General features: G+C 44.9%; 2 protein-coding genes and 1 long non-coding RNA gene across 18 annotated transcripts in view; all 3 read left to right on the top strand.

Annotated features, from left to right (window-relative positions):
• Positions 1-11828: 11828 nt before the first annotated feature.
• On the top strand, positions 11829-14370 carry LOC115103397 (transcription factor BTF3 homolog 4-like). The gene is made up of 3 exons (XM_065005993.1): positions 11829-12065; positions 13636-13701; positions 14014-14370. Exons 1-3 carry the CDS (start codon positions 11870-11872, stop codon positions 14058-14060), a joined length of 309 nt encoding a protein of 102 aa, XP_064862065.1. The 5' UTR covers positions 11829-11869; the 3' UTR covers positions 14061-14370.
• Positions 14371-15926: 1556 nt separating this feature from the next.
• Positions 15927-17311, top strand: LOC135563078 (uncharacterized). 15 transcript variants are annotated; one of them, XR_010460290.1, is made up of 3 exons: positions 15927-16014; positions 16050-16084; positions 16435-17311. It is a non-coding gene; the product is annotated as an uncharacterized LOC135563078 (long non-coding RNA). The 15 variants fall into 15 exon arrangements; XR_010460287.1 differs by having other exon boundaries at positions 16400-17311; XR_010460278.1 differs by having other exon boundaries at positions 16120-17311.
• Positions 17312-22253: 4942 nt separating this feature from the next.
• Positions 22254-24975, top strand: part of LOC115122246 (zinc finger FYVE domain-containing protein 9-like) — a 59375-nt gene continuing 56653 nt past the window's right edge. The window contains exon 1 of one of the 2 annotated variants that reach the window (XM_065005991.1): positions 22254-22446. The gene's annotated coding sequence lies outside the window, so the exon portion shown is untranslated. Of the gene's footprint in view, positions 22447-23210; positions 23425-24975 lie in introns of those variants that run through there. The other variant, XM_065005992.1, reaches the window with a different exon arrangement.

The raw sequence follows: 24975 nt of genomic DNA, 5'->3' as shown, positions 1-24975 counted from the left end.
TTGGTGGGACAACTGTAGCTAGGTGGGACAACTGTTGCTTGGTGGGACAACTGTAGCTTGGTGGAACAATTGTAGCTAGGTGGGACAACTGTAGCTAGGTGGGACAACTGTAGCTAGGTGGAACAACTGTAGCTAGGTGGGACACCTGTAGCTAGGTGGGACACCTGTAGCTAGGTGGGACAACTGTAGCTTGGTGGGACAACTGTAGCTAGGTGGGACACCTGTAGCTTGGTGGGACAACTGTAGCTAGGTGGGACAACTGTTGCTTGGTGGGACAACTGTAGCTTGGTGGAACAACTGTAGCTAGGTGGGACAACTGTAGCTTGGTGGGACAACTGTAGCTAGGTGGGACAACTGTTGCTAGGTGGGACAACTGTAGCTAGGTGGGACAACTGTAGCTTGGTGGGACAACTGTAGCTTGGTGGAACAACTGTAGCTTGGTGGGACAACTGTAGCTTGGTGGGACAACTGTAGCTTGGTGGAACAATTGTAGCTAGGTGGGACACCTGTAGCTAGGTGGGACAACTGTAGCTAGGTGGGACAACTGTAGCTAGGTGGAACAACTGTAGCTTGGTGGGACAACTGTAGCTAGGTGGGACACCTGTAGCTTGGTGGGACAACTGTAGCTAGGTGGGACAACTGTAGCTAGGTTGGACAACTGTAGCTAGGTGGGACACCTGTAGCTTGGTGGGACACCTGTAGCTAGGTGGGACACCTGTAGCTAGGTGGAACAACTGTAGCTAGGTGGGCAACTGTAGCTAGGTTGGACAACTGTAGCTAGGTGGGACACCTGTAGCTAGGTGGGACAACTGTAGCTTGGTGGGACAACTGTAGCTTGGTGGGACACCTGTAGCTAGGTGGGACACCTGTAGCTAGGTGGGACACCTGTAGCTTGGTGGGACAACTGTAGCTAGGTGGGACAACTGTAGCTAGGTGGGACAACTGTAGCTAGGTGGGACAACTGTAGCTAGGTGGAACAACTGTAGCTAGGTGGGACAACTGTAGCTTGGTGGAACAACTGTAGCTAGGTTGGACAACTGTAGCTAGGTGGGACAACTGTAGCTTGGTGGGACAACTGTAGCTAAGTGTGACACCTGTAGCTAAGTGGAACAACCACACATCACAGGCATAGAAAGTACATTTTTCCTCAATAAAGTAGCTATCAGTAGAGTCAGAGTTAGAAAGGGGGAGGGTCAAGTGCAAGTGCTGGTTAAGGGTGAGACAGAGGATTATTTAAGACAATGTTTGAAGAAGTAGGGTTTAAGATGTTTTCAGAAGATGGGCAGGGACTCTGTTGTCCTAGCTTCAGGGGGAAGATGGGCAGGGACTCTGTTGTCCTAGCTTCAGGGGGAAGATGGGCAGGGACTCTGCTGTCCTAGCTTCAGGGGGAAGATGGACAGGGACTCTGCTGTCCTAGCTTCAGGGGGAAGATGGGCAGGGACTCTGTTGTCCTAGCTTCAGGGGGAAGCTGGTTCCGCCATTGAAGTGCTAGAACAGAGAACAGTTTGGACTGGGCTGAGCGGGAGCTGCCCTCCGGTAGGGGAGGGAGAGTCAAGAGACCTGAGGTGGCACAACAGAGTGCTCAGGTAGGGTTTGAACATTGCCCGAAGGTAGGGAGGGGCATTCACACCTCTGAGTCAATACTTTGTTGAAGCACATTTGTCTTTCTGGGTGAGTCTCTAAGAGCTGTCCACACCTGGATTGTGCAACATTTACCCATTATTTCTTTCAAAATCCTTCAAGCTCTATCAAATTGGTTGTTGATCATTACTAGACAACCATTTTCAAGTCTTGCCATAGATTTTCAAGTAGGTTTAAGTCAAAACTGTAACTAGGCCACTCAGGAACATTCATAGTCTTCTTGGTAAGCAACTACAGTGTATATTTGACCTTTTGTTTTCGGTTATTGTCCTGCTGAAAGGTGAATTCATCTACCAGTGTCAGGTGGAAAGCAGACTGAGCCAGGTCTTTCAATAGGATTTTTGCCTGTGCTTAGCTTCATTCCATTTCTTTTTATCCTGAAAAACTCCCCAGTCCTTAACGATTACAAGCATACCCATAACATGATGTAGCCATCACTATGCTTGAAAATATGGAGAGTTGTACTCTGTAATGTGTTATGTATTCAGGACAAAAAGGTTCATTTTCTTTGCCACATTACTTGCAGTATTACTTTTGTGCCTTGTTTTGGAATATTTTTATTCTGTACGGGCTTCCTTCTTTTCCCTCTGTCAATTAGGTTAGTATTGTGGAGTAACTACAATGTTGTTGATCCATCCTCAGTTTTCTCCTATCACAGCCATTCAACTTTAGCTGTTATTAAAGTCACCATTGGCCTCATGGAAAAAATCCCTGAGTGGTTTCCTTCCTCTACAACCACTGAGTTAGGAAGGATGCCTGTATCTTTGTAGTGACAGGGTGTATTGATACGCCATCCAAAGTGTAATTAATAACTTCACCATGCTCAAAGCGATATTCAATGTCAGCCCCAAAAAAAAAAAGTGGGCTCCCCGAGTGGTGCAGCGTTCTAAGGTACTGCATCTTAGTGGTAGAGGCGTCACTACAGACACCCTGGTTCGATTCCAGGCTGTATCACAACCGGCCATGATTGGTAGTCCCATAGGGTGTCGCACAATTGGCCCAGCGTTGTCCAGGTTTGGCCGGGGTAGGCCTTCATTGTAAATAAGAATTTGTTCTTAACCTGACTTGTCTAGTTAAATAAAGGTTAAAAAAATAATAATAATAATCTACCAATAGGTGTCCTTTTTTGCAAGGCATTGGAAAAACCTTGGTCTTTGTGGTTGAATCTGTGTATTTTAAGCACATTTTTACTCATGAACGTATTTAAGCTTGCATACTTATTGACTCAAGACATTTCAGCTTTTCATTTTTTAAATCATTTAAAATCATTTTTAAACTAAAAAAAAACAAAACATGATTCCACTTTTACATTATGAGGTATTGTGTATAGGTCAGCGACAAAAATAAATCTAAATTCAATCCATTTTAAATTCAGGCTGTAACACAACTTAAATATGGAAAAAGCCAAGGGGTGTGAATCATTTCTAAAGGCACTGTATCTTACTGAAGAACTCAGAGACTTTCAACGTGGCACCATCATAGGATGCCACCTTTCCAACAAGTCAGTATATCAAATTTCTGCCCTGCTCGAGCTGCCCCGATCGACTGCATTATTATTATTATTGTTATTGTGAAGTGGAAATTTCTAGGAGCAACAACGGCTCAGCCGTGAAGTGGTAGGCCACACAAGCTCACAGAACGGGACCGAGTGCTGAAGTTTGTAGCACGTAAAAAATGGTCTGTCCTCGGTTGCAACACTCACTACAGAGTTCCAAACTGCCTCTGGAAGCAACGTCAGCACAAGAACTGTTTGTCAGGAGCTTCATGAAATGGGTTTCCATGGCCGAGCAGCCGCAAACAAGCCTAAGATCACCATGCGCAATGCTAAGTGTCTGCTGGAGTGGTGTAAATCTCGCCGCAATTGGACTCTCTGAATCACGCTTCAACATTTGTCAGTCCAATGGACAAATCTGGGTTTGGCAGATGACAGGAGGACGCTACCTGTCCCAATGCATAATGCCAACTGTAAAGTTTGGTGGAGGAGGAATAATGGTCTGGGCCGGGGTTTTTTTGTGTTTAAAAAAAAAGTTTATTTAACTCAGCAAACCCAGATGACACTGGGCCAATTGTGCACCGCCCTATGGGACTCCCAATCACGGCCAGTTGTGATACAACCTGTGTATCATGGTTCGGGCTAGTCCTCTTAGTTCCAGTGAAGGGATTATAGACAATTCTGTACTTCCAACTTTGTGGCAACAGTTCTGGGGAAGGCCCTTTCCTCTTTCAGCATGACAATACCCCCATGCACAAAGCAAGGTCCATACAGAAATGGTTTGTCGGAGATCGACGTGGAAGAACTTGACTGGCCTGCACAAAGCCCTGACCTCAACCCTATTGAACACCTTTAGGATGAATTGGAATGCTGACTGTGAGCCAGGCCTAATCGCCCAACATCAGTCCTCGATCTCACTAGTGTTCTCGAGGCTGAATGGAAGCAAGTCCCTGCAGCAATGTTCCAACATCTAGTGGAGAGCCTTCCCAGAAGAGTGGAGGCTGTTATTGCAGCAATGTTCCAACATCTAGTGGAAAGTCTTCCCAGAAGAGTGGAGGCTGTTATAGCAGCAATGTTCCAACATCTAGTGGAGAGCCTTCCCAGAAGAGTGGAGGCTGTTATTGCAGCAATGTTCCAACATCTAGTGGAAAGTCTTCCCAGAAGAGTGGAGGCTGTTATAGCAGCAATGTCCCAACATCTAGTGGAAAGCCTTCCCAGAAGAGTGGAGGCTGTTATTGCAGCAATGTTCCAACATCTAGTGGAAAGCCTTCTCAGAAGAGTGGAGGCTGTTATAGCAGCAATGTTCCATCATCTAGTGGAAAGCCTTCCCAGAAGAGTGGAGGCTGTTATAGCAGCAAAGGGGGGGGACCAACTCCATATTAATGCCCATGATTTTGGAATGAGATGTTTGACGAGTAGGTGTCCACATACTTTTGGTCATGTAGTTCAATGGTTCCCAACCAGGGGTACAAGGCCTATCAGGGAGTACTTGAGAAGACTCATGAGACCATAGACCTTCTATTAAAATGCACAAGAGGGGGTACTTCAGGGGTACTCCAGGCAGAGCAGAATTCAGTTGCTGGTACAGTAACCGGAAAAGGTTGGGAACCACTGAGTGTATTTTATTACCATGTTTCCATCCAACATTTTTATGCCAGTAAAGTTCATGTCGGATAAAAAAAAATGTCATGACAGGCTTGTGATGGAAGCAGCACATTTTGTCGGTAAACTTAACAAATATTACCAAATGTCGATTTAACAAAATACTAGGTGGGATTGAATTGAATTAATAGGTGGGATGATAATACGAGAAATGGCGGTGGAAACGCGTTTATGCGCAAATATTGATATAATAGCCATAATATTAAAGTAAACGTGGAATCATCCGGAAATCATGCAGTTTATTCGGCTACGGGTGAAATAAACTGAACTGTCAAATAACTTTACAGGATGGTGAAAGTGAAAGGTGATGAGCGAGATGCTGCTTTCCAATAAATATCGAGGGTCTTATTCTGGTGATATCATCGTGAGCACACTCGCTATTTAAAGCAACAAAAAAATTGTGAGAAAACCATCAGTAGAGTTAAATGCGATGGAAACTTGTAGCAACTGTAGTACAAATGGCGTTCATGTTGTGCCTATAAATCTGTATGTGTTTAAAGTGATCCAGCTCATACATTAAATCAATCTATTAAAATTTCATCTGCTGAAAATGACACACGCAACCAAAACGACACTGCCTGAAATTCACCCAACACTCGAGAGAAAAGACACGTGGTGAGATTCGCCATCAGCGCCAACCGCGTGGTCTCTCTTGCCGTGAGCCACTTCCTGTTCTGCTGTGAACCCGTGTGGATGTTGTGGCTTTAGGACTGATCAATCAAATTACTGACTCTCTCTTTACACAGGTAAATACTTTATTTTTTAACAACTAGAGCTATGGACTACGGTATATACGACAAAAACAAACAAAAGACCACAGCCCTAAAACAGTATCCGGTGTTTTCGGTTTGCTTTGAGCAACCTAGCCTACTGTGTTTACAATGCTAGCTAGGGAACAGTATCCACGTTGTGTTACTTAGCTGTGGCTTTATGCAGTAACATTTAGATAACTAGCTACCTCGTCAGGAATATGAAATGGTTAACTGACTAAATGACAGCTAGATAGTTAACGTGAGCTACATTTTTATGGCTAGCGTTAGACCATGTAATTAACAAAGCTAGTTAACTAGCTAACTATTCATCTGTGTGTGTTTTGGCTGACGGGCATTATTTTATTTTTGAATAGTCAGTCCTTAGGAATGTAACACCTGATATATTGCAGTGTTTTCCAGACAATTAAAAATGTGTTGTCTAGTAAACTAGATAACTCAACTGGTGTCTAGTTTATAGCTAGGTCCATTAACAGCTTCCACGGTGGTTCAGGATAAACCTGAAGCTGATTACATTCATCCAGTGAGCTTGTGTTTTTTAAATTGATTTGTTAATTGTCCGACGACAACTCATCCACGTTCATCTTTTCCAGATAAAACCATGAACCAAGAGAAACTAGCCAAACTTCAGGCCCAGGTCCGGATAGGTGGAAAGGTAACCACTATCATATCTACTGTTGAAATCTACATGTTTGTTATGACACAGGCATGACTAAATTGTAGTCCCTTCCATATCTGGGAATGTGCAGGGTTGAAGGCAGCAGTTGAGTAGCTTAACTGCCGGTCTGTTTGGTTGAAAGGCATTAGACTTATCAAAGCAACGGGCAGTCGTGTTTCCCTCTGAGCACATTACTCCTATTACGAGCAGATGCTTTAGCCCATCCGGCCTGGCTGTGGGGCCCGTGGCTTTGTCTCTTACTGTTTGGTAAGGGCCTCGTTGTGTCTCCTCTCCACAGCTAGATGGCAGTATTGGTGTGGCCTAAATTTAACACCTGCCAAATGTGTGTTGATTTTTGTCATTGGCGGCTAAGGCGCTGACTAGACCAGGCACGTATGTGCGCAATCGTGCACGTGTTGGTTTTTGTCCACCCACGTCAGACGTGATCAGGACACGCATGTTGAAATATCAAAACAAACTCTTAACCAGCAATATTAATTCGGGGACAGGTAGAAAAGCATTAAACGTTTGTGGAAATTTAGCTAGCTTGCTGTTGCTAGCTAATTTGTCCTGGGATATAAACATTGGGTTGTTACTTGACCTGAAATGCACAAGGTCCTCTTCTCTGACAATTAATCCACAAATTAAAGGGGAAACCGAATATTTTTTTCTAGTCATCTCTCCTTCCAGGCATCTCTCCTTCCAGGCTTCTACTTCAGTCTATGTGGCGGTTGACAACCACCTTTAAGGTGCATCACCACCAACTGGACTGGCGTGTGGACCTCAGTTTTGTTTTTAATTCACCCGCATGGGTAATTTGCTCCTAAAAAACGAACGAGGAGTTGAGAAAGGAGGGACTTGCAGCACGTGAACCGTCACAAATAGAAACGAGTTCTGTTTTAGTGCCTGGCTTACGCAGACGCTCCTGAGCAGTGTGGATGCAATGATTGAATAATGTATCTTGCAACACTCGCGAAGCGGTGTCAGCATGTTAGGTCTATTTCAGCAGCCACGTTGGCGGGTGGTCTGGGCGCCACAGTGTGAGTATTTCACTCATATATTTGTGAATACAAATAGTGAAGTATGATCACATTTATAGTAACATAAATGCTTCAGTAGCTGTTTTTTAAAGTATTTCTTCTTTTTTTTTTTTTCTTCTATAGCTGGTAAATTAATTGCACAAAGTCAAAAGAACTACAAATCTGTATTTGACCTTCTATTTAACAAGGCAAGTCAGTTAAGAACAAATTCTTCATTGCAATGACGGCCTAGGATATAGCCTATACCACCTCACGCTGAAATACTGCCTGGCTGTGTGTGGGCACCTGAAGAGCTGAGTGAAAGATTTGGGGGGGGGTGTATTTTGGCTGGTACAATCTGAGTGAATGGGGAAAAAGTTGTAATCTGCCTGACAGCGACTGTTGGCACTCAGCATATCACTAACATGTTGATTGATGACTTTAAGTTGGACTACTACATCCATTGTACTGGCTGGAGATGGTTAATAAGTATTTGGGTGAAGACCGAATACTTGATATGTTACCCTGGGTGCTGAGTCCAAACCAATGTGCAGGAGATTCCATCTGTTGCATTCAGAGGTTCTAACATGGCGTTTCATTGGTCACCTCCATTCCTATTCATGGTTCACAAGCAAGTCTCTTCTTCTTATTGGTGTCCTTTAGTAGTGGTTTCTTTGCACCAATTGGACCATAAAAGGCCTGATTCACACAGTCTCCTCCCAACAGTTGATGTTGATGTGTCTGTTACCTGAACTCTCAAGCATTTATTTGGGCTGAAATTGCTGAGGCTGGTAACTCTAATGAATTTATCCTCTGCAGCAGAGGTAACTCTGGGTCTTCCTTTCCAGTTTCATCATAGCACTTTATGGTTTTTGCGACTGCACTTGAAGAAACTTTAAAAGTTCTTTACATTTTCTGGATTGACTGACCTTCATGTCATAAAGTAATCATGGACTGTCATTTCTCTTTGCTTATATGAGCTGTTCTTGCCATAATATGGACTTGTTCTTTTACCAAATAGGGCTATCTTCTGTATACCACCCCTACCTTGTCACAACACAGCTGATTGGTTCAAACACATTAAGAAGGAAAGAAATTCCACAAATGTAATAACTTTTAACAAGGCACACCTGTTAATTGAAATGCATTCCAGGTGACTACCTCATGAAGCTGGTTGAGAGAATGCCAAGTGTGTGCAAAGCTGTCGTCAAGGCAAAGGGTGGCTACTTTGAAGAATCTCAAATATATAAAATATCAAATCAAATCTTTTTTGATTTGATATAAAATATGTTTTGAATTTACACTTCATTTCACACTAGTTCATAGTTTTGATGTCTTCAGTAGTATTCTACAATGTAGGAAATAGTTGAAGTAAAGGGAAAAACCCTAGAATGAGTTATAGTTGTGTTCTACCAAACCTACCACCCTTCCCTTAATTGGAATAAACTAATGAACAATAACACTTAGGCTTCTACTTCCAGCATATACATACTATATCTATTTGTTACGGACATAAGTCAAATGTATTGTTCTGTTTGCCAAATATTCTGACGATTTCTACAGTTCTGATCCCTTCTATTCATATCGTTTCTACAGATTGTAAATACATAAAATAAAAAAATGTTTTACTAAAAAATATTTATATTATTGACTACTTCAAATCACCCAGTTATCTGCAGTCCGGTCCAGGTAAATGTTTGTACTTCGTCCCACTGGACTAATAAACATGTTGACGCTGTTGTCCTCAGGGAACAGCCTTCGTCCCACTGGACTAATAAACATGTTGACGCTGTTGTCCTCAGGGAACAGCCTTCGTCCCACTGGACTAATAAATATGTTGACGCTGTTGTCCTCAGGGAACAGCCTTCGTCCCACTGGACTAATAAATATGTTGACGCTGTTGTCCTCAGGGAACAGCCTTCGTCCCACTGGACTAATAAACATGTTGACGCTGTTGTCCTCAGGGAACAGCCTTCGTCCCACTGGACTAATACACATGTTGATGCTGTTGTCCTCAGGGAACAGCCTTCGTCCCACTGGACTAATACACATGTTGACGCTGTTGTCCTCAGGGAACAGCCTTCGTCCCACTGGACTAATAAATATGTTGACGCTGTTGTCCTCAGGGAACAGCCGTCGTCCCACTGGACTAATAAATATGTTGACGCTGTTGTCCTCAGGGAACAGCCTTCGTCCCACTGGACTAATAAATATGTTGACGCTGTTGTCCTCAGGGAACAGCCTTCGTCCCACTGGACTAATAAATATGTTGACGCTGTTGTCCTCAGGGAACAGCCTTCGTCCCACTGGACTAATAAATATGTTGACGCTGTTGTCCTCAGGGAACAGCCTTCGTCCCACTGGACTAATAAATATGTTGACGCTGTTGTCCTCAGGGAACAGCCTTCGTCCCACTGGACTAATAAACATGTTGGCGCTGTTGTCCTCAGGGAACAGCCGTCGTCCCACTGGACTAATAAATATGTTGACGCTGTTGTCCTCAGGGAACAGCCGTCGTCCCACTGGACTAATACACATGTTGACGCTGTTGTCCTCAGGGAACAGCCTTCGTCCCCACTGGAAGATAAAGGTGGTTCACAGAACCGCTGTTGTCCGACAAAAACAGCTCCTTGAAGAAACTGGCGGTGAACAAACATGTTGGCGCTGTTGTTTTCAGGGAAATTGAGTTGACTGTCTTCACACTGAGACTCAATAAATCAACTGTTAGCCGCTGTTGTCCTAGGGAACAGCCTTATTTAACCAGGTAGGACTAAGAAATATTTAACCAGGTGTTGTCCTCAGGGAACACCTTTATTTAACCACTGGGAGTTAAGAAATATTTAACCAGGTGTCCCAGTTGAGAACACCTTATTTAACCACTGGACTAATAAACATGTTAACCTGGTGTCCCAGGGAACAGCCTTTATTTAACCACTGGACTAATAAATATTTAACGCAGGTTGTCCTCAGGGAACACCTATTTAACCAGGTGGGCCAGTTGAGAAACCTTTATTTAACCTGGTGTCCCAGGGAACACCTTTATTTAACCACTGGACTAATAGAACATATTTAACCTGGTGTCCCAGTTGAGAACACCTTTATTTAACCAGGTGGGCCAGTTGAGAACACCTTTATTTAACCAGGTGGGCCAGTTGAGAACACCTTTATTTAACCAGGTGGGCCAGTTGAGAACACCTTTATTTAACCAGGTGTCCCAGTTGAGAACACCTTTATTTAACCAGGTGGGCCACAGAACACCTTTATTTAACCAGGTGGGCCAGTTGAGAAAAAACCAGAGCTCCTTGAAGAACACCTTTATTGAACCAGGTGGGCCAGTTGAGAACACCTTCATTTACAATGGGCCAGTTGAGATACACCTTTTTTACCAGGTGGGCCAGTTGAGAACACCTGTATTTAACCAGGTGGGCCAGTTGAGAACAACTTTAAATTAACCAGGTGGGCCAGTTGAGAACCCCTTTTTTAACCAGGTTTATTTTAGAACACCTTTATTTAACCAGGTAGGCTAGTTGAGAACACCTTTATTTAACCAGGTGGGCCAGTTGAGAACACCTTTATTTAACCAGGTGGGCCAGTTGAGAACACCTTTATTTAACCAGGTGGGCCAGTTGAGAACACCTTTATTTAACCAGGTGGGCCAGTTGAGAACACCTTTATTTAACCAGGTGGGCCAGTTGAGAACACCTTTATTTAACCAGGTGGGCCAGTTGAGAACACCTTTATTTAACCAGGTGGGCCAGTTGAGAACACCTTTATTTAACCAGGTGGGCCAGTTGAGAACACCTTTATTTAACCAGGTGGGCCAGTTGAGAACACCTTTATTTAACCAGGTGGGCCAGTTGAGAACACCTTTATTTAACCAGGTGGGCCAGTTGAGAACACCTTTATTTAACCAGGTGGCCAGTTGAGAACACCTTTATTTAACCAGGTGGGCCAGTTGAGAACACCTTTATTTAACCAGGTGGGCCAGTTGAGAACACCTTTATTTAACCAGGTGGGCCAGTTGAGAACACCTTTATTTAACCAGGTGGCCAGTTGAGAACACCTTTATTTAACCAGGTGGGCCAGTTGAGAACAAGTTCTCATTTGCAACTGCGACCCTGGCCAAGATAAAGCAGTCAACACATAGCAGTGTGAACAGACAACACAGAGTTACACATGGAGTAAACAATTAACAAGTCAATAACACAGTAGGAAAAAAAAAAGGGGGGAGTCTATATACATTGTGTGTAAAAGGCATGAGGAGGTAGGCGAATAATTACTATAGTCCTTCGGCATCAAATGTAGATCTGAAAGTCTTGGGAATAGGGTCAACAACCGCTTGTTCTCTGAAAATGATTAGATAGGTAGACTGCTTGTCCTGTGACAATCTACGGTCAAATATCACTGACACCTTTTTTTTCTCTCTCAATCCAATCTGGGCTCTGTTCAGTTGCCATAGAAATTCCTCTAATAGAGTTGACGTGGATGGTTCTTCTTCATGTCAGAAAAAGCATGATTTGTTCTTCATAGCACATTTCTATCTGAACGTTCCGGAAACATTGTCGTGCTGTTTATACAGTACAGAGTACTTTGCTAAACCCCTGTCTCTATCCCCCACCAGGTGAACATGATAAAGTACGATGGCACGGTGATCCACTTCAACAACCCCAAGGTGCAGGCCTCTCTGTCCGCCAACACGTTTGCCATCACAGGCCATGCAGAGAACAAACAGCTGACAGAGATGCTCCCAGGCATCCTCAGTCAGCTGGGGGCAGACAGCTTCACCAGCCTTCGCAAACTGGCAGAGCAGTTCCCACGCCAAGGTGGGTGTTAGTGGGCTCACTGCATTAGGATTCAAGACCACTTGATTTTTCTCTACGTTTTTGTTAAGTTACAGACCGTTTCTTTTCCCCCTCGTGAATTTACTCAAAATACCCCATAATGACAAAGCAAAAACATGTTTTTAGAAATTGTAGCTCAAGTTGTTAAAATCTGAAATATCACATTTTTACGTAAGTGTTCAGACCCTTTTCTCAGTACTTTGTTGAAGCACCTTTGGCAGCGATTACAGCCTCCAGTCTTCTTGGGTATGATGCTACAAGCTTGGCACACCTGTATTTGGGGAGTTTCTCCCCATTCTTCTCTGCAGATCCTCTCAGGCTCTGTCAGGTTGGATCGGGAGCGTCGCTGCACAGTTATTTTCAGGTCTCTCCAGAGATGTTCAAGCGGGTTCAAGTCTGGGCTCTGGCTGGGCCGCTCAAGGACATTCAGAGACTTGTCCCAAAGCCACAAGTCATTGTCTTGGCTGAGTCCTTAGAGTTGTTGTCCTGTTGGACGGTGAACCCCCCCCCCCAATAGTCTGAGGTCCTGAGCGCTCTGATGCAGGTTTTCATCAAGGATCTCTCTGTACTTTGCTCAGTTCATCTTTCCCTCAATCCTGACTAGTCTCCCAGTCCCTGCTGCGGAAAAACATCCCCACACCATGATGCTGCCACCACCATGCTTCACTGTCGGGATGGTGCCAGGTTTCCTCCAGACATGATGCTGCCACCACCATGCTTCACCATAGTGATGCTGCCACCACCATGCTTCACTGTCGGGATGTTGCCAGGTTTCATCCAGACGTGACACTTGGCATTCAGGCCAAAGAGTTCAATCTTGGTTTCATCAGACCAGAGAATCTTGTTTCTCATGGTCTGAGAGTCCTTTAGGTGCCTTTTGGCAAACTCCAAGTGGGCTGTCATGTGCCTTTTACTGAGGGGCTTCCGTCTGGCCACTCTATCATAAAGGCCTGATTGATGGAGTGCTGCAGAGATGGTTGTCCTTCTGGAAGGTTCTCCCATCTCCTCAGAGGAACTCTGGAGCTCTGTCAGAGTGACCATCTGGTTCTTGGTCACTTCCCTGGAGTGCTGCAGAGATGGTTCTCATTCTCATTGGAAAGGGGCTGATATTCCAGTTTTATTTTTCAAACATTTCTAAACCTGTTTTCGCTTTGTCATTATGGGATATTGTGTGTAGTTTGAGGAGTAAAAATAATGATTTAATCAATTTTAGAATTGGGCTGTAACGAAAGAAAATGTGATAAAAGTCAAGGGCTCTGAATACTTCCCGAATGCCCTGCAGTTACGCAGCCTCGCGCCGGGCAGTTATAGCCTCGCGCCGGGCAGTTACAGCCTCGCGCCGGGCAGTTACAGCCTCGCGCCGGGCAGTTACAGCCTCGCGCCGGGCAGTTACAGCCTCGCGCCGGGCAGTTACAGCCTCGCGCCGGGCAGTTACGCAGCCTCGCGCCGGGCAGTTACGCATCCTCGCGCCGGGCAGTTACAGCCTCGCGCCTTGTTCAAGAATAAAATGTCTAATTTTACCCTCTTTTTTTCTTCTCCTTCCCGATTGCAGTACTTGACAACAAAGCGATGTCGATCAGCAAACCAGAAGATATTGAAGAGGAGGACGAAGTTCCAGGTATTGTTTCTGGAGACACTGCTTTGTTTGGTAAAATGACGGCATCATGCTCTCTCTGGGGTGACTATGATGCTGGTAGAGGGGCAGAACGTTGGTCTCCTGCTGTAAGTAGTGGCATCATGCTCTCTCTGGGGTGACTATGATGCTGGTAGAGGGGCAGAACGTTGGTCTCCCTGTTGGAAGTAGCTTTGAATTAAGAGTTTCTGCTAAATGACCTAATGGTACTTTCCTGAAGATTTACATGCATCTCTCTCTCTCTTTCCTCTCCTCTTCTCACTCCTCTTCTCTCTCTCCTCTTCTCTCTCTCTACAGATCTTGTAGAAAACTTTGATGAAGCGTCAAAGAATGAAGCCAACTAATGAATCCAACTTCAGGCCCTTTTTACCCAGTACCCTCTGCCCTTCCTCAGTACCATCTATTCAGAACCCACTGGGTACCCCCCCCCAATAACCTATCTTCTACCCAGCACAGACCTCTCTATTGTGTGGACTCAAAGTGGGATCTGTTCAGTAAGCTGTAGCATGACTTACAGAATCTATCATGGAGAACATATGAGTGTCAGAGCAGTCACCATTCCTATTCTCTCTCATGGCCTCAATACACCCCAGACCTTCCCCTCTCTCTGTCATGGCCTCAATACACCCCAGACCTCCCTCTCTCTCTCATGGCCTCAATACACCCCAGACCTCCCTCTCTCTCTCATGGCCTCAATACACCCCAGACCTCCCTCTCTCTCATGGCCTCATTACACCCCAGACCTCCCTCTCTCTCATGGCCTCATTACACCCCAGACCTCCCCCTCTCTCTCATGGCCTCAATACACCCCAGACCTCCCCCTCTCTCTCATGGCCTCAATACACCCCAGACCTCCCCCTTTCTCTCTCATGGCCTCAATACACCCCAGACCTCCCCCTCTCTCTCTCTCTCATGGCCTCAATACACCCCAGACCTCCCCTCTCTCACATGGCCTCATTACACCCCAGACCTCCCCCTCTCTCTCTCTCTCTCTCTCTCTCTCATGGCCTCAATACACCCCAGACCTCCCCCTCTCTCTCATGGCCTCAATACACCCCAGACCTCCCCCTCTCTCTCATGGCCTCAATACACCCCAGACCTCCCCCTCTCTCTCATGGCCTCAATACACCCCAGACCTCCCCTCCTCTCTCTCATGGCCTCAATACACCCCAGACCTCCCCCCTCTCTCTCATGGCCTCAATACACCCCCAGACCTCCCCCTCTCTCTCTCATGGCCTCAATACACCCCAGACCTCCCCCTCTCTCTCTCATGGCCTCAATACACCCCAGACCTCCCCCTCTCTCTCTCATGGCCTCAATACACCCCAAACCTCCCCCTCTCTCTCTCATGGCCTCAATACACCCCAGACCTCCCCCCTCTCTCTCATGGCCTCAATACACCCCAGACCTCCCCCCTCTCGCTCTCATGGCCTCAATACACCCCAGACCTCCCCCCTCTCGCTCTCATGGCCTCAATACACCCCAGACCTCCCGCTCTCATGGCCTCAATACACCCCAGACCTCCCCCTCTCTCTCATGGCCTCAATACACCCCAGACCTCCCCCCCTCTCTCATGGCCTCAATACACCCCAGACCTCCCCCCCTCTCTCTCTCAATACACCCCAGACCTCACTCTCTCAATACACCCCAGACCTCACTCTCTCAATACACCCCAGACCTCACTCTCTCAATACACCCCAGACCCTCTCTCTCTCAATACACCCCAGACCTCTCTCTCTCTCTCTCTCTGCACAACTGCTGTTGAAGGAACAACATCGTCCAGTATTTTAGCCTCAAGACAAATCAAACTGGTGTTGTCCCAAATGGCTCCCTCTACACTACTTTTAACCAGGCCCCATCTGGGATTTTAGTCAAAAGTAGTGTACAATGTAGTTGAGAATAGTTGACCATTTTGGTACGGCGCCAGTATACCAACCAACCACCAACTGTAACACAGCAATCCATGCCTCGTATTTTAACAGGCGATCCTATTAATGTCAACATTCACTGAATGACAAGGGCACCAAGTACTCCATCCAGAATGATCCCCTGCACTATGTTTTGATTAGAGCAAAGGGGGTCCCGTTTGGGAGACCCAATTACTATCAGTATATCTATCAGACATGAAGGTCTAGGCCCTACTCTAGGATGTCAACAGGTCCTGGTGTAGGCCTTACTGTAGGGTGTCAACAGGTCCTGGTCTAGGCCTTACTGTAGGATGTCAACAGGTCCTGGTCTAGGCCTTACTGTAGGGTGTCAACAGGTCCTGGTGTAGGCCTTACTGTAGGATGTCAACAGGTCCCGGTGTAGGCCTTACTGTAGGGTGTCAACAGGTCCTGGTGTAGGCCTTACTGTAGGGTGTCAACAGGTCCTGGTCTAGGCCTTACTCTAGGATGTCAACAGGTCCCGGTCTAGGCCTTACTGTAGGGTGTCAACAGGTCCTGGTCTAGGCCTTACTGTAGGATGTCAACAGGTCCCGGTCTAGGCCTTACTGTAGGATGTCGACAGGTCCCGGTCTAGGCCTTACTGTAGGATGTCGACAGGTCCCGGTCTAGGCCTTACTGTAGGATGTCGACAGGTCCCGGTCTAGGCCTTACTGTAGGATGTCGACAGGTCCCGGTCTAGGCCTTACTGTAGGATGTCGACAGGTCCCGGTCTAGGCCTTACTGTAGGATGTCGACAGGTCCCGGTCTAGGCCTTACTGTAGGATGTCAACAGGTCCCGGTCTAGGCCTTACTGTAGGATGTCAACAGGTCCCGGTGTAGGCCTTACTGTAGGGTGTCAACAGGTCCCGGTGTAGGCCTTACTGTAGGGTGTCAACAGGTCCTGGTGTAGGCCTTACTCTAGGATGTCAACAGGTCCTGGTGTAGGCCTTACTCTAGGATGTCAACAGGTCCCGGGCTAGGCCTTACTGTAGGATGTCAACAGGTCCCGGTCTAGGCCTTACTGTAGGATGTCAACAGGTCCCGGTCTAGGCCTTACTGTAGGATGTCAACAGGTCCCGGTCTAGGCCTTACTGTAGGATGTCAACAGGTCCCGGTCTAGGCCTTACTCTAGGATGTCAACAGGTCCTGGTGTAGGCCTTACTGTAGGATGTCAACAGGTCCTGGTGTAGGCCTTACTCTAGGATGTCAACAGGTCCCGGTGTAGGCCTTACTGTAGGGTGTCAACAGGTCCCGGTCTAGGCCTTACTGTAGGGTGTCAACAGGTCCCGGTCTAGGCCTTACTGTAGGGTGTCAACAGGTCCCGGTCTAGGCCTTACTGTAGGATGTCAACAGGTCCTGGTGTAGGCCTTACTGTAGGGTGTCAACAGGTCCTGGTGTAGGCCTTACTGTAGGATGTCAACAGGTCCTGGTGTAGGCCTTACTGTAGGATGTCAACAGGTCCTGGTGTAGGCCTTACTCTAGGATGTCAACAGGTCCCGGTCTAGGCCTTACTGTAGGGTGTCAACAGGTCCCGGTCTAGGCCTTACTGTAGGGTGTCAACAGGTCCCGGACTAGGCCTTACTGTAGGGTATCAACAGGTCCCGGTCTAGGCCTTTACTGTAGGGTGTCAACAGGTCCCAGCCCTGCCAGACATCACTCGTCTTATACAATTTTTTTTTTATTTCTCCTGTTTATTAAAAACCAAATAAATCTGTGATCATGAATAGTTTGCTTGTTGTGTTTTTATTATGTGTGGTGATCTGCTTGTTTTAAGTTAACATTGAATGGTTCAGATACTGTGTGTTTGTCTGAAATGGCACCCTATTCCCTATATAGTGACCTGTAGGGAACCCTGGTCCACTGTGGGGCACTATAGGGAAGAGTTGCCATTTGGGATCTGCATGTTTCTGTGGTCTTGCTTAAAGCGGCAATATGTAACTTTTTGGGGCGACCCTGACCAAATTCGCGTAGAAATGTGTGTTATAGATCTGCCATTCTCATTGAAAGCCAGTCTAAGAAGCGGTAGATCTGTCCTAAACTCGGCAGCAAAAGAAACGTCCCTTTTTCAGGACCCTGTCTTTCAAAGAGAATTTGTAAAAATCCAAATAACTTCAACAGATTTTCATTGTAAAGGGTTTAAACACTGTTTCCCATGCTTGTTCAATGAACCATAAACAATGAGTGAACATGCATCTGTGGAACGGTCGTTGAGACACTAACAGCTTACAGACGGTAGGCAATTAAGGTCACAGTTATGAAAGCTTAGGACACTAAAGAGGCCTTTCTACTGACTCTGAAAAGAAAGATGCCCAGGGTCCCTGCCCATCTGTGTGAACGTGCCTTAGGCATGCTGCAAGGAGGCATGAGGACTGCAGATGTGGAAAAAAAGCAGAAATATCTCTCATGAGACACCATAGCAACAAGTACACAATGGTTTGAATTAATCCAAAATAACAAAGGGGCCAGTGTTCCTGTTGCGGCACTGTTTTGACTGCTCCTATAATTTTGCTGATGCTCAACCCAGAAATACAATTTCCATACACGGTCACATTGAAAGTCAGATAAGAAAATTCCTAGTAAAACGCTTTAGTTGTCACCTTTGTGCACAAAAAAATCATTTGAAATATTCAAATAATTGTCACGAACGCCATTTTGTTATCACAGGCAAAGATATTGGCTGGGCTCTCGTGCATCAAAACTGATGTTTCATGTGCAAGTTGTGACCGGCTGACTGATCTACAAACAATATTGAGATGTTACTAATGATGCAAGATGATTTGTAGATTAGTTAGTCTCGCCTTTAAAATCGGCCATTAAAATGTTAGTGCTAGTGCGCATGTGATATTGGTGGAAACATGTTTTTTTTAACAGTCTACGGTACAAAGAAATATATAACTAACCCAATATAGTTAATCTGTGTCGTATACCCTGGGAAATAAAGGAACGATAGTGGGCAGAAAAAGCAAGGAAGTAGCCAAAGCCAAGCACGATCTAGCGTGATCCTATTGGTGCGTTGTTGCACCTATTTGCATATTTCCGTTAGGGAACGCTTCCTATTTGAGGTGCGTATGTGCACAAACTCAATTCGACTTTGCACTCCTAAACAACGGAATTAAAATGTTAAACGTCTATACAATTTAGTCCACTATGTTCGTAACATATATTTTTGGTATTTTTTATTTATTTTTATATCAGATGTTTCATCGATGAGAAAATTTGCAGAACGTCTGCCCGTTTTCACCTAGTTCCATCCACGCTCACTGCCCGTTAATGGACTTCCTCTCACTACCATATTTGGTGGTGAGAAAACGTTCTGAACGGCGGGCAGCACGATCTTTTCTATTATTATTATTTTTTTAAATAAAAGTCCCCCTAGAAAGATAATTTTACGTACTTTTTATTTTAATATAACTTAAATTGGTCTATTGGGCAGAGAAACTGGTTTAATTAAGTGACAGCCCCTCCATTCACTGCAATGCAATACACTGCATATGAATTACATATTGGCTTGTAGAGAGAAAAAAACTGTTCCAGTTGCCGATGTGAACGTGTGGTTGAGAGTACTCAGTAAGGTCTGTTGAATCTATATGGTGTTATTTCATGGGGGACTGAGGTCTAAATACCCAGCAACATTATCCACACTCAACTCTTTCAAAAAAAAACTACTAATAATTGTACCTTGGCCCCTCCATTAGGGCAAGGCAAGAGTGCATGGAAGTCTAGAATGGGATGGTTGTTTATTACATGCTGGAAATAAACAGGGAAATATATTTTTTTAAACTAAGTCTCACTCCAGTCTCCTTTTCACCTCAGTTTTACAAACTGATTTTCAATACAAAAACAGTCAATTAATCGATTCTATTGGAATGAATATAACATGCAGGATTCCATTCATATGTCAAAGAAAGGCTGAGTAATCACCAACCATTCAGAACATAATTTGGTTCGTAGAGATCCGACACTCTTTGGAGAGAAAAAAAGGGTTCTCAAAGGGTTGTATATCCCCATAGAAGAACCCTTTTTTAGGTTCCAGGTTCCCTCTAAACTGCTCTCATGCTGCGCAGTAGGCCCAAGCAGCTCCTTTGGGACTGCAGGGCAGCTCCTTTGGGACTGCCAAGCATGGGACTGCCAAGCAGCTCCTTTGGGACTGCCAATCAGCTCCTTTGGGACTGCCAAGCAGCTCCTTTGGGACTGCCAATCAGCTCCTTTGGGACTGCCGAGCAGCTCCTTTGGGACTGCCGAGCAGCTCCTTTGGGACTGCCGAGCAGCTCCTTTGGGACTGCCTTGGGACTGCCAATCAGCTCCTTTGGGACTGCCGAGCAGCTCCTTTGGGACTGCCGAGCAGCTCCTTTGGGACTGCCGAAGCAGCTCCTTTGGGACTGCCGAGCAGCTCCTTTGGGACTGCCGAGCAGCTTCTTTGGGACTGCCAAGCATGGGACTGCCAAGCAGCTCCTTTGGGACTGCCAATCAGCTCCTTTGGGACTGCCAATCAGCTCCTTTGGGACTGCCGAGCAGCTCCTTTGGGACTGCCATGCAGCTCCTTTGGGACTGCCATGCAGCTCCTTTGGGACTGCCGAGCAGCTCCTTTGGGACTGCCGAGCAGCTCCTTTGGGACTGCCATGCAGAAGAAACATGAGCCCACCGAGAGAAGCGCAATATTGAATTTAACTTTCTATAGTTTTCCCCTGTTAACGCTATCAGCGTTTCCCCTTTACTGTGGCAATTCTGAACAAATCAAATCAATATTAGCCACTTTCAATGCAACATACCAAAACAAACTATGTACAGTTGAAGTCGGAAGTTTACATACACCTTAGCCAAGTACATTTCAACTCAGTTTTTCACAATTCCGGACATTTCATCTGAGTAAAAAAATCCCTGTTTTAGGTCAGTTAGGATCACCACTTTATTTTAAGAATGTGAAATGTCGGAATAATAGTAGAGAGATAATGATTTATTTCAGCTTTTATTTCTTTCATCACATTCCCAGTGGGTCAGAAGTTTACAAACACTCAATTAGTATTTGGTAGCATTTCCTTTAAATTGTTTAACTTGGGTCAAACGTTTCGGGTAGCCTTCCACAAGCTTCTCACAATAAATTGCGTGAATTTTGGCCCATTCCTCCTGACAGAGCTGGTGTAACTGAGTCAGGGTTGTAGGCCTCCTTGCTCACACACACTTTTTCAGTTCTGCCCACAAATTTTCTATAGGATTGAGGTCAGGGCTTTGTGATGGCCACTCCAATACCTTGACTTTGTGGTCCTTAAGCCATTTTGCCACAACTTTGTAAGTATGCTTGAGGTCATTGTCGATTTGGAAGACCCATTTGCGACCAAGCTTTAACTTCCTGACTGATGTCTTGAGATGTTGCTTCAATATATTCACATAGTTTTCCGTCCTCATGATGCCATCTATTTTGTGAAGTCCACCAGCAAAGCACCCCCACAACATGATGCTGCCACCCCCGTGCTTCATGGTTGGGATGGTGTCCTTCGGCTTGCAAGTATCCCCCTTTTTCCTCCAAACATAACGATGGTCATTATGGCCAAACAGTTGTATTTTTGTTTCATCAGACCAGAGGACATTTCTCCAAAAAGTACAATCTTTGTCCCCATGTGCAGTTACAAACCGTAGTCTGGCTTTTTTATGGCAGTTTTGGAGCAGTGGCTTCTTCCTTGCTGAGCGGCCTTTCAGGTTATGTTGATATAGGACTCGTTTTACTGTGGATATCGATACCTTTGTACCTGTTTCCTCCAGCATCTTCATAAGGTCCTTTGCTGTTGTTCTGGGATTGATTTGCACTTTTCGCACCAAAGTACGTTCATCTCTAGGAGACAGAATGCGTCTCCTTCCTGAGCGGTATGATGGCTGCGTGGTCCCATGGTGTTTATACTTGCATAGTATTGTTTGTGCAGATGAAAGTGGTACCTTCAGGCATTTGGAAATTTCTCCCAAGAATGAAGCAGACTTGTGGAGGTCTACAAAAAAAATGTTCTGGGGGTCTTGGCTGACTTCTTTTGATTTTCCCATGATGTCAAGCAAAGAGGCACTGAGTTTGAAGTTAGGCCTTGAAATACATCCACAGGTCCACCTCCAATTGACTCAAATGAATTCAATTAGCCAATCAGAAGCTTCTAAAAGCCATGACATAATTTTATGCAATTTTCCAAGCTGTTTAAAGGCACAGTCAACTTAGTGTATGTAAACTTCTGACTCACTGGAATTGTGATACAGTGAATTATAAGTGATATAATCTGTCTGTAAACAATTGTTGGAAAAATTACTTATGTCATGCACAAAGTAGATGTCCTAACTGACTTGCCAAAACTATAGTTTGTTATCAAGAAATGTGTGGAGTGGTTGAAAAACGAGTTTTAATGACACCAACCTAAGTGTATGTAAACTTCCCGACTTCAACTGTATGAGATTGTGTTGTAGGCAGAACACATTGGAGTAGAATTCTATTACATTGACGCAAAACTATCCCTTACGAGGCATAGGTATCCCTCACTACCAATCAGAACTGCAGTAGGCCTATATGCAAATGAACTATTGCCATATATGGATCTGTGTCATTTCTTTGAATTGGACTGTGTTTTCGTGGTCGTGAGTAGATTAGCTTGTTTTGAGATCAAAGAGAGCTACGTGTAGCCACGTGTGAACAGTTTGTTCATATCCTTTGCTAGTCAGCAAGTTATTAGCCCAGTTATATATATACACTTTGTAGTCAGCAATAGGGGAGTGATTGCTTCCTTCAAGAGCACAAAACGTATACATTTCTAGACATCTTTGAAAAGCCAGTCAGGTAAAGAGCTTTTTTTTCTGTCTAAAAGGGGCAATGTTGTATTTTGAGATCGGCTTGAATCAACTAAATAGCCAACAGTCAGAAGGTAGCGTAATTTGTATTTCTCTGTAATAATGGTATGGGAATAATAATGCTTTTTATTTGGTCAATTGTTTTCTTGCATCAAACAACACCATTTTCAGTAGCCTACTTGGCCACTGTTAAAACTGTAACTTAAAGCAGGTACAGCCCTCCGTGTTCACAGTAAACGCGCAATGGAAGTTTCACAGAATTTTCACAACATCCAAGTTTGCGCTCAGCAGACCTTACATTTGCTCAGTGCTGAAAAAAAGAGCGAACATTGGTTCCAGGTCAAACTTTTGGGGGTTTCAGGTAGAACCCTTTGGGGGTTTCAGGTAGAAGCCTTTGGGGGTTTCAGGTAGAAGCCTTTGGGGGTTTCAGGTAGAAGCCTTTGGGGGTTTCAGGTAGAAGCCTTTGGGGGTTTCAGGTAGAAGCCTTTGGGGTTCCATGTAAGGAAAAGGGTTCAACCTGGAACAACAAAAATGTAATTTTATGGGGACAGCCGAAGAACTTCAAATTCCTTCTTGCATTTGCTTATAAACACAAATCGACACGGATTAAAAATGGTTTATTTTGATTTAGTTATTCACCTTGTAACGTGTTAAAATGTGGGCTTTTATTTTTTTAAGGTTTCTTCATTATCATTGGACAGTGACGTCATTGTTAGTGCTGCTAGCGGAATAGTAGTGAGGCGACAGAGTGATTCCTGAGTGCTGACGTACAACTACTACTTTCCGTCTTCAGCTGTTCCAAGTCTGGCGACAACTGAACTGTATGTGGTGTGTTTACCTACACGGGGAGATTTGTAAAACACAACTGAAAGGCGATTGTTATTGGACCTGTGTGTGTGAGAGAGAGAATGACCGGTACAAACGGAAGGATTTCATGGCACTACGCGTGAAGATGGGAATTCCACCAGTGAGTATAATAGTATCTAAATAGCTAATGCGGTCAGTTAGTTTTTCCATGTCATCTTAGCTCTGATGGTATAGACCCAGGCACCACGGTCATTGCGCAGGGTTCTACTGGGTTCAGTGGTGTAGAATATTCATGGGGTTCTGGAACTCCTCCAGATTCTAAGACGGACATTCTGATGATTGTCTACTTGTAATTGCGTTCCGCCCATTGGTTGGTTGGCTAAGCCATACAAACAACATTAGCCAGCAAGCTAACTGACGGGGAATAGCGGTAACTCAATTTGTCGCTGGTGGTGGACATTCGTTTCGGGTGTCAGCTTTTAGCCGTCATAACCGCACCGGGTCTATGACGATATGCCTGCAACAACACACCGGGTAGAAGTAGCTGCTATAGTACCATCGGCGCGACCACCCGCAACACTCTGCTGCTACTTATAGCTACAATTTATCCTTTGTCCAAAACCGCTACTTGTAAACGTTCTCACTCACCGTTGCCCCTATTTTACAATATTGTAGCCTACACATGATTGACTAACGTCTGTGCAGTCTGCCAAAGTGTATTTTGCATTGCGTTTAGGCTTAAGCTAGTGGCACCGCAGAAACGAATGCTGATAGTACAGTAACCCATTTATAGATGCTAACTGCTTTATCGCCCATTGACTAACTAGTTAACGTTAGTGTCTTCTGGTCAATGGGGATATTTGTTAAGATCCCCGAAGCTCGTTTTGAACATTTAAAACGCATGCCTGCTGTACAGTTTCGTAAACATAAAGAACAGTGTCTTTCATATCATCTAACAAAAAAAAAAAGTTAAGTTACTACACACTAGGATTTAGTGTTTGTACATGGCTATACCTCCATGTTACGGTGCGTGTTTACAGAAGACCAAGCTAACAGCCGATCAATACGCTGTGTTCCTCCTGTGGAAGAACTACACTTCCTCCCCGGTCTAGCATTCTCCAAACACCTGTGTGTAGGCTACCTGGGGAGGAAGTGTAGTTCAACTGGAGGCACGCGGTCATATGGATCTGTGCAGAACTCCTGCAGTTAAAGTCTATCTTTTTTTATTTGTATGAGTTATTTTGCTGATAGGTTGATTTATGCCCCTTTTCATAATGTTTCGAAAACCAATTTGAAAGCAATGATAATTGACTTTTCTAAACGTTTAAACAAAGGGTTGGAATTGTAGTTGCACATGGAGCCAACCATGGGTGAATGTAGCTGTTGAAAACCCTACTTTATTTACAGAGCAGTAGGGTTTAGAGAGCTAAGCAACCCATACTCCCTGGCCACATGTTAACCAGAAACAACCAACAAACAGGTAATGAGATGTCACTACTTTATTTACAGAGCAGTAGGGTTTAGAGAGCTAAGCAACCCATACTCCCTGGCCACATGTTAACCAGAAACAACCAACAAACAGGTAATGAGATGTCACTACTTTATTTACAGAGCAGTAGGGTTTAGAGAGCTAAGCAACCCATACTCCCTGGCCACATGTTAACCAGAAACAACCAACAAACAGGTAATGAGATGTCACTACTTTATTTAC

The sequence above is a fragment of the Oncorhynchus nerka genome, linkage group LG20, assembly GCF_034236695.1.
Source record: "Oncorhynchus nerka isolate Pitt River linkage group LG20, Oner_Uvic_2.0, whole genome shotgun sequence".
NCBI classification, from domain to species: domain Eukaryota; kingdom Metazoa; phylum Chordata; class Actinopteri; order Salmoniformes; family Salmonidae; genus Oncorhynchus; species Oncorhynchus nerka.
Note: the sequence above shows the minus strand (reverse complement) of the source record. Positions and strands in the feature narration are given on the sequence as shown.

Excerpts from the sequence above, each read along its gene's own strand:
- LOC115103397 (XM_065005993.1), top strand. The coding sequence starts at position 11,870 with ATGATAAAGTACGATGGCACGGTGATCCACTTCAACAACCCCAAGGTG. Across the intron at positions 12,066-13,635 it reads AGAGCAGTTCCCACGCCAAG|TACTTGACAACAAAGCGATG; the intron begins GTGGGTGTTAGT and ends TCCCGATTGCAG. Across the intron at positions 13,702-14,013 it reads AGAGGAGGACGAAGTTCCAG|ATCTTGTAGAAAACTTTGAT; the intron begins GTATTGTTTCTG and ends CTCTCTCTACAG.